Below are 7,527 nucleotides of genomic sequence, written 5' to 3'. Positions count from 1 at the left end.
CTAAAACTCACTATATAGAACAGGCTCGCCTCAAAACTCACAGATATCTGACTGTCTCTGCCTCTCCCAGAGACACCACACCCAGCTCAGCTCTCAAGCATTCTTTATCATGTATTTACTATACCCACTGTGCTGGTTACAAAAGGCCAAAATATTCAAGCAACTAACATGCATCGTAAAATATGTCTTTAGACATATTATAAACACAGCTTTAACTGTAGGTGCTGAGGATGAAGCCCAAGGCCCAGAGCATGCCAGGTAAGCTGAACTACACCCCCAGCCCCCAACACTTAGCCTACTAATGCATGACTTACATTGAACCTGTACCCGTGAAACATTCAGAGCAAATCTGGGATAGAGTGAGAGCAGGTATCGCTGGGGTTTGGGAGGAGCAAGAGTAGATGAGGACCCCACTCCCAGGAAAAGGACACGCTGTGTCTGGAATGTCTGTCACCTTAAGGAAAGAGAAGGCAAGCCAATCTCATGAAAACCTCACCTAAGGAGATCAGAGGAGGAGGAAGTCCTGGAAACCCCATTGTTTTTAAAGTCAGTGTTGCTGGAAGAGAAACAAAGGTTCTCGACAGCCAGCAGATTCACCACATTAAGCACTATCAGTGATCTGGAGCCAGATTACAGCAGGGACAAAGGCCGCCTTGAGGGAAGGGCAGGAGCCGGAAAAGAGCCTGGGCCTGGAGCTGGTTGTTTAAAGAAATGGGGGCGGGGGAAGATTGCCAGGGAAAAGAAAAAAGAGGGGTAAAGTTGGTACTCTGGCGGAGCAAGAAGCACAAAAACTCAAGGAAGCACGAGGTCGGGCAGGAGAAGCCCAGGACCCTCTAGGAGCGCAGCTATTGGGGAGTTGCAAATCCAGATAGATGGGCACCGAGCGGCAGCTGGATCCGGGGCATACTGGTCTGGACAAGAATTAGCAGGCTCTTCCCGGCTCCGCCCAGTTTGCAAAACTCACCTTTTACCAAGGCTCCTCATCCCGCACCAACGTCAACGTCATGGCCTTGGCTGGGGTGGCCGCCGATTGGCCCGTAGCAGCCATGTGACAAAGGCGAGTCTGAGCCACCCTCCCCAGAATGCAGTCCCACGTGCGGCCGCGTGGTGTTGTCCCCAGCGTTATCGCGGGTTTGCAGGGCGCGCCACTGGGGAGCAGAGACTCAGCCTCCCACGGTCCTGTCCCGCGGGCTGGAGAAGCGTGCCCAAACCTGGTGCCAGAACACTATGTCCTTTCGCTAAGTCTTACGTGGTTCTCAGTTACCATCCCACCTCTTCATTGATCCAAGGCTGTGATTTAAACTGGATGCGGTACCTCAGGCCTGTAACACAATTGAAAGGGTCATGAACTCAAGACGAGCATTAACCAGACCGTATGGAGATAACTCAGGGCCAGCATTGACTACACAGTATGGAGAGACTCTTTAAAAAGAGAGAGGGAAGAGGTGACAAGGAGGGAGGAAAAAGAGAGGAAGAAAACGGTCCTATTTTAGATTTTGGGGGGATTAGTTCAGCTGCTAAGGGGCAAGCATGGAAGACCTGGTTTCTGGTTGAAGAACCAAAGTGCATAGTGGTCGCTGTAATACAGAGTGGGGGTGCTGGCTTGTCAACAGGCCCAGGTCTAAGGTGAATGGCTCCTGGGGAGTGACTTGGGAGTATTCTGGCCCGCTCTTACACGTGCACATCCACTCATGTACACACATAATAAAAAAATAATAATATAAAGAATAAAAAGGTTTTTTAAGCAGTGTTTTAGGTCTGAGGGTGTGGCTAGGAGCCTACCAGTTATGATTCCCAGCAGTATAAAAAGTAAATAAACAGCATTTTAGGGACATGAAGTAAGCACATCTAGCTGGAAAGGACTGCCCATCATGTGGCCTAGGGCAGATCTTCAGTTTGGTTGATCCTCAGATTCTCTATCTGTGAAAGAGGATTACCCAGAGACGGTAAGATGGCTCAGTGGGCTAAGGCACTTGCTGCCGATCCTGTGACCTGAATTCACTCTCTGGGCCCCTGTAGTAGAAAGAAGTATCAACTTCTGCAAGCCTTCCGACTTCCACAAAAACCCAAGCCTGCCCACAAACCCACCACACTCACATTCACGAATAAAATAAGTTCATACAGGGTTTTAAAAGCCAGGGGACTGGAGGCTGGCTCAGAGGTTAAGAATGCTTGTTGTAGAGGGTGGGGGTTGGGTGTGTGTGTTCACCTTTGATCCCAGCACTCAGGAGGCAGAGGCAAGTGGATCTCTGTGAGTTCTAGGCCAGCCTGATCTACAGATTAAATTCCGGGAAAGCCAGGGCCACACAGAGAAGCCCTGTCTTGAACAACTCCCCTTTCCCAACTTCCCCACTCCATTCCCAAAAAAGAGTGGTTATTTCTCTATCACAAGCATCAGTCAGGATGCTCACAAAGACCTGTAACCCCAGCTCCTAAGGATCTGAGACGGATTGGCACACATATGTGCATATACAGTCACACATACATAAGTAGTAAAAATCTCACACACACACAGGACTCTTACCTCGTGTTGAAGACTGTGTGTGTGTGTGTGTGTGTGTGTGTGTACTCACCAGAGTTTCCTGGTGTGTGTACACATGGAAACCAGAGGTAGATGCCCAGGTATCTTCTGTCACGTGCCAATTTTATCTCCAAGACACTGTTACTCAGTTACCCTGGACCTTGCTGTTTTAGCAAGGTTGACTGGTCCTTGAATCCCCAGAATTTGTTTGTCTCTGTCTTTGTTTGGCAGAACCGGCAGCAAGTGCTTTTAGCAGCTGTGCCACCTCTCCAGCTCCCATAGTTCTTTGCTGGGGTTGTGTGGCTTGTTTATTTGTCTTCTTGTTGTTTTTTTGTTTGTTTGTTTGTTTGTTTGTTTTGTTTTTTGAGACAGGGTTTCTCTGTGTTCTCTGGTTTGGCTTCCTGGAACTTGCTCCATAGACCAGGCTGGCCTCAAACCTGGCTCTGCTTCCTGAGTGTTGGGATTAGAGGCTTGTGACACCACCACCCCATTTAAATCTTTAATTTTTGTTTGTTTGTTTGTTTGTTTTTTGAGACAGGGTTTCTCAGTGTAGCTCTGGCTGTCCTGGAACTCACTCTGTAGACCAAGCTGGCCTCAAACTCAGAAATCCGCCTGCCTCTGCCTCCCAAGTGCTGGGATTAAAGGCGTGCGTCACCACTGCCCGGCTAAATCTTTAATTTTCATTGGCATGTATCAACAAAGTTGGAGCCTCAGTGTCACTTTGATTTTTCGTGATTGTTGAATGTCCAGCACCTTAGACCCTGGGTCAAACCCTGGGCTGAGAAAGGTCCCATTGTGGACCAGCAAGATGGCTTAGTAGGGAAAGGGACTTGATGACAATCTGGCTGTCTTAGTCACTGTTCTATTGTTGGGAACAGACACTGTGACTAAAGCAATTCTTATTTTTTAAAAAAGTACTTAGAAGCTTGTTTACAGTTTCAGAAGATTAGCCCTTATCGTGGCAGGAAGCATGGTGGCAGAAAGGCCTGGGGCTGAGAGCTCACATCCTGATCTACAGGTTGGCAATGGGTGGGGGGAGGGGGGAGACTGACTGAACCCTGACATGGTCTTTTAAAACCTCAAAGCCCACTGCCAATGACTCATTGCCTTCAACAAAGCCACGCCTCCTAATCCTTCCCAAACAGTCAGTTTCACTAACTGATGACTAAGTATACAAACACATGAGCCTATGCAGGCCTTTCTCAGATTACCACACCTAACACTCTGAGTTAGATACCTAGGTACCACAAGATAAGAGAGAACCAATTTCTTCAAGTTGTCCTCTGACCTCTACATGTGTGTGCCTACACACACACACACACACACACACACACACACACACACACAGAGAGAGGCATGATCAATCAATGTAATTTAAAACATAAAGGTTCCCCCTGTGCTAGAATGGAAAACCAGAAAATGAGGTGGCGGAGTTTGAGGCTAGACAGACACTTTTAAGAGTACAAATGATAATTTGAATAAAGGTATCACACATGGGTCCCCTTAACTTTGAATGCACTGTGCAAGCTTATCACAATGATCCTTCATTCTGAATTTCAAGGGCTCCTGTGACAAGTGGACATGCAGTGAGTGCACCTTTCTGTTTCAGAGGTGCCTGGATGGAGGCTCGAATAGAAGATGTGTCAGGTACACATTGTGTTAAGAATTTTACCATTAAAGTGCATTATATAACATCACAAGAAAGAAAGAAAGAAAGAAAGAAAGAAAGAAAGAAAGAAAGAGAAAAGAAAGGTTCCCCTGTTCTTACTTCTGCATTAGTAGGAGTGATGTCCAGCCATGGTACCTGGGGAATACATTAAGAGAAAACCAAATGCTGTGCTTGTGAACCTCCGGAAACCTTTAGATACTTGGGCAGCAATTCCCAGAAGACTAGACAGTATGGATGAAGAAGTCGAAATGAAACCTATCCCTAGGTTGAACAGTGATAGTCCCAGAGGCTGCAATGTACACCCTGCTGGGAAATATACAGGAGATGGAGATAGTTCACCCAGCCAGGGGCCAACCAGATGTGACTGATAGAAATGCAGGGGCCACACAGCTACCCTGTCAGAACCGGGGACTGGCCTCCAGTGGTGGCCATGACAGGTAAGAGCGTGGCGCATTAGCCTTTGGGCCTGAGTGGAGCTGAGCCAGTGCCGGCTAGTCCTAAGACCACTGGGAGTGTGGAAATGTATATTGGGCCCACGGCAGCAGTGACATCTCAGAGTCAAAAGGCTGTGTGGCATGCAAAAGGCTAAATTATGAGGGTCTAAGTGAGATGATTGTGTCACTGTGCCTGCTGCACACCTTTTCCTGGAGGGATGTGTCCATACGTGGTGATAAAAACAAAAAAACAATTTCACAGTAGTCTAGCTTACTAAACCAGTAAGTTCACTGAAATTATTCACAGGAGTGTAGGCAAAAGGTTACTAGAAGAACCTGGATGACCCGGAGAAAGGCAGCTGTATCCTAGGAGCTCCTGCAGAACCTGCAGGCAACTGTCTGGGGACTGCCCTCTTCCTGGTTCAGAGCTTCTAGCACCTTGGGCAAGGGCCTTGGGAAATGTGCAACTTAGTAGTTCTCTGAGCAGGAGAGCTAGTAACTTAGTAGCAACATTCTAGCTCTCTGAGCCTGGAGAGCTTTCTCAGCTCCCTGAATCTTCCATTGATGTATTTTAAAGGCAGGTTTTCACTGTGTAATCCTGGCTGGTCTCAAATTCATAGATCTACCTACCACTGCCTCCACAGTGCTGGGTGGCAGAGGCTTGTGCCGCCATACCAGGCAGCTACCTTCTTAAGGCTTCTGAGCCTGTCTTCCCTCTAGTGAGGAAAGGTGCAGCTCAGAGCAAAGAGGTCCTCACCAGAGCTCAGCAGTTCTCTTGACAAAACCATTGAAACAAGTGAGGGAGCTCTGAGAGAACTGGTGCAGCTGCTCAGGAGGCTCATACCAAATGGCGCTTGCTTGGAATGAATAACTATGGGCCTTCAGAGACCTTCTGAACAAACATTAAAGTATGTAACACCAGCCCTTGAGTGGCTTACAGATTTGGAAAAGCATCTAAAAATATATTAAGATAACCATTAAGGCCATGCAGTGGGCTCACATCTTCAATCCCAGCACGTGAGAGGCAGAGGCAGGTGGATTTCTGAGTTCAAGGCCAGCCTGGTCTGCAGAGTGAGTTCTAGGACAGCCAGGGCTACACAGAGAAACCCTGTCTGGAAACAAACAAACAAACAAACAAAGAACCCATTGAGAAGGGGTTTTGTTTTGTTATTTTTTAAAATTTTATTTAAATAATAAAAGATTTAGTCTGGGCATGGTGATTCATGCCTTTAATCCCAATGCTCCAGAGGCAGAGGAAGGACGATCTCTGTGAGTTCAAGGCCAACATCATCTACAAAGGGACTAGGGGACAGACAGCACTCTGTTACACAGAGAAACACCGGGGGGGGGGGGAGAGAGAGAGAGAGAGAGAGAGAGAGAGAGAGAGAGAGAGAGAGAGAGAAACAAAGGATCGAAGAAGAAAATGAAGACTGGGTGGCAGTGGTGGTACACACCTTTAATCCCAGCATTTAGGAGGCAGAAGCAGGTGGATTCCTGTGATTTTGAGGCCAGGCTGGTCTACAGAGCAAGTTCCAGGACAGCCAGGGCTCCACAGAGAAACCCTGTACAAAAAAACAAAACCCAAACCAAACCAAAATAAAAAGATGTATTTATGTGTTTGTTTTGTTCTGGTGTGTGTCTGTGCACCACACCTATTTCTGATGCACTCGAAGCCAGAAAAAGGAGATCGATCCCCAGGAACTGGAGCTACGGACCACCCTGTGGTGACATGTGGGTGCTGGGAAATGAACCCTGCCCTCTGAAAGAACAAGTGTTCTTAACCCCTGAGCCCTCTCTCCAGCTCCCTGTAAGGAGCTTAAACAAAAAACCCCTGACTGAGTGGGAAAGGGGACACCTAGGATACACATGTTCCATAGGTTACATTCCTATGAGTAGGGCATAAAACCTGTGAAGACAGTTGCTTTTAGCAAAATCTCAAACATTCAATGTTGCCAGTAAAGACTCAGGAGCCAGATTTTGGGGTGAAAAGCCTGCTAGCTCAGAGAGGCAAAGAAAGCACCCAGATGACCTTCCTCCACAGCCAAGTTCCCAAAAGGCAGTTCTCCACTGCAGTCTCAAAAACTCTTCAAACTGAATGTCCCTCCTTTCTACTTCCTGTGTGTCTCTCTATCCATCCTCCTGACTCCCTCTTACACTCTATGTTCACTTCCTGTCAACTGGTTGCTTGCTCCACCTCTTGACTTTATTTACTCCTGTTTACAATACTCAAACAGAAAGCTCTTGGATTGAAGGTGTGTGCTAGGTTAGGTTGAGCCACACCGCAACTAGAAACAGTGTATTCTCCTAAATAACACAATGTTGTGGCTCACAGCATGATCAAATATCCTGCAACAAAAGCCTCTTGCCATTGGTGTTGGTTATATGTGTACTATGATAGCTAGTCTTGGTTGTTAACTTGACTACATAATTAAAACCCCAAAATAGAGAAGCACACCCATGAAAGATTTTTGCATAGTTAGAAATGGAAGATCCACTTCTAATCCAGATCCTTGAAACAGGAAGACACATCTTTAATCCAGATCTTTTGAGCTGGGAAAAGCCACCTCTAATCCAGGCCACACCTTCTGCTGGAAAGCCTATATATAAGGACATGGGTAAGGAAGGAAGCTTTCCTCTTTGCATTTTGCTCTTCCTTCTTAACAAGTCCATTTCTTCCCTGGCATTAGAACCTACTTCTTCAGGATTCTGGCATATACTGAAGAAAACTGAAACATCCAGCTTCATGAGCCGAATGACTGCTGGATGCTTGGTTCATTCCATAGGTAGCTATCATTGGATTAGGTAGGCCACAGCATATAAATCATTCTAATAAATCATATTTATATCTAAGTGGATCTATAAATATAGATCTAGATAAATTATAGATGTTCACTCTACAAGTT

General features: G+C 46.6%; 1 protein-coding gene across 5 annotated transcripts in view; it reads right to left on the bottom strand.

Moving 5' to 3' along the window:
- LOC143443248 (uncharacterized) overlaps nt 1–1,193 on the bottom strand; it is a 9,650-nt gene extending 8,457 nt beyond the window's left edge. Inside the window, exon 1 of one of the 5 annotated variants that reach the window (XR_013112041.1) lies at nt 965–1,193. Coding sequence is in view for 1 of the 5 variants with exons in the window: in XM_076938982.1 (XP_076795097.1) it covers nt 965–984 (20 nt within the window). In the remaining 4 variants the exon portion in view is untranslated. Of the gene's footprint in view, nt 1–496; nt 936–964 lie in introns of those variants that run through there. The other 4 variants (XR_013112044.1, XR_013112043.1, XR_013112042.1 and 1 more) reach the window with 4 other exon arrangements.
- Between the last annotated feature and the right edge of the window lie 6,334 nt (nt 1,194–7,527).

This window comes from Arvicanthis niloticus, chromosome 8 (genome assembly GCF_011762505.2).
Source record: "Arvicanthis niloticus isolate mArvNil1 chromosome 8, mArvNil1.pat.X, whole genome shotgun sequence".
In the NCBI taxonomy this organism is placed as follows: domain Eukaryota; kingdom Metazoa; phylum Chordata; class Mammalia; order Rodentia; family Muridae; genus Arvicanthis; species Arvicanthis niloticus.
Note: the sequence above shows the minus strand (reverse complement) of the source record. Positions and strands in the feature narration are given on the sequence as shown.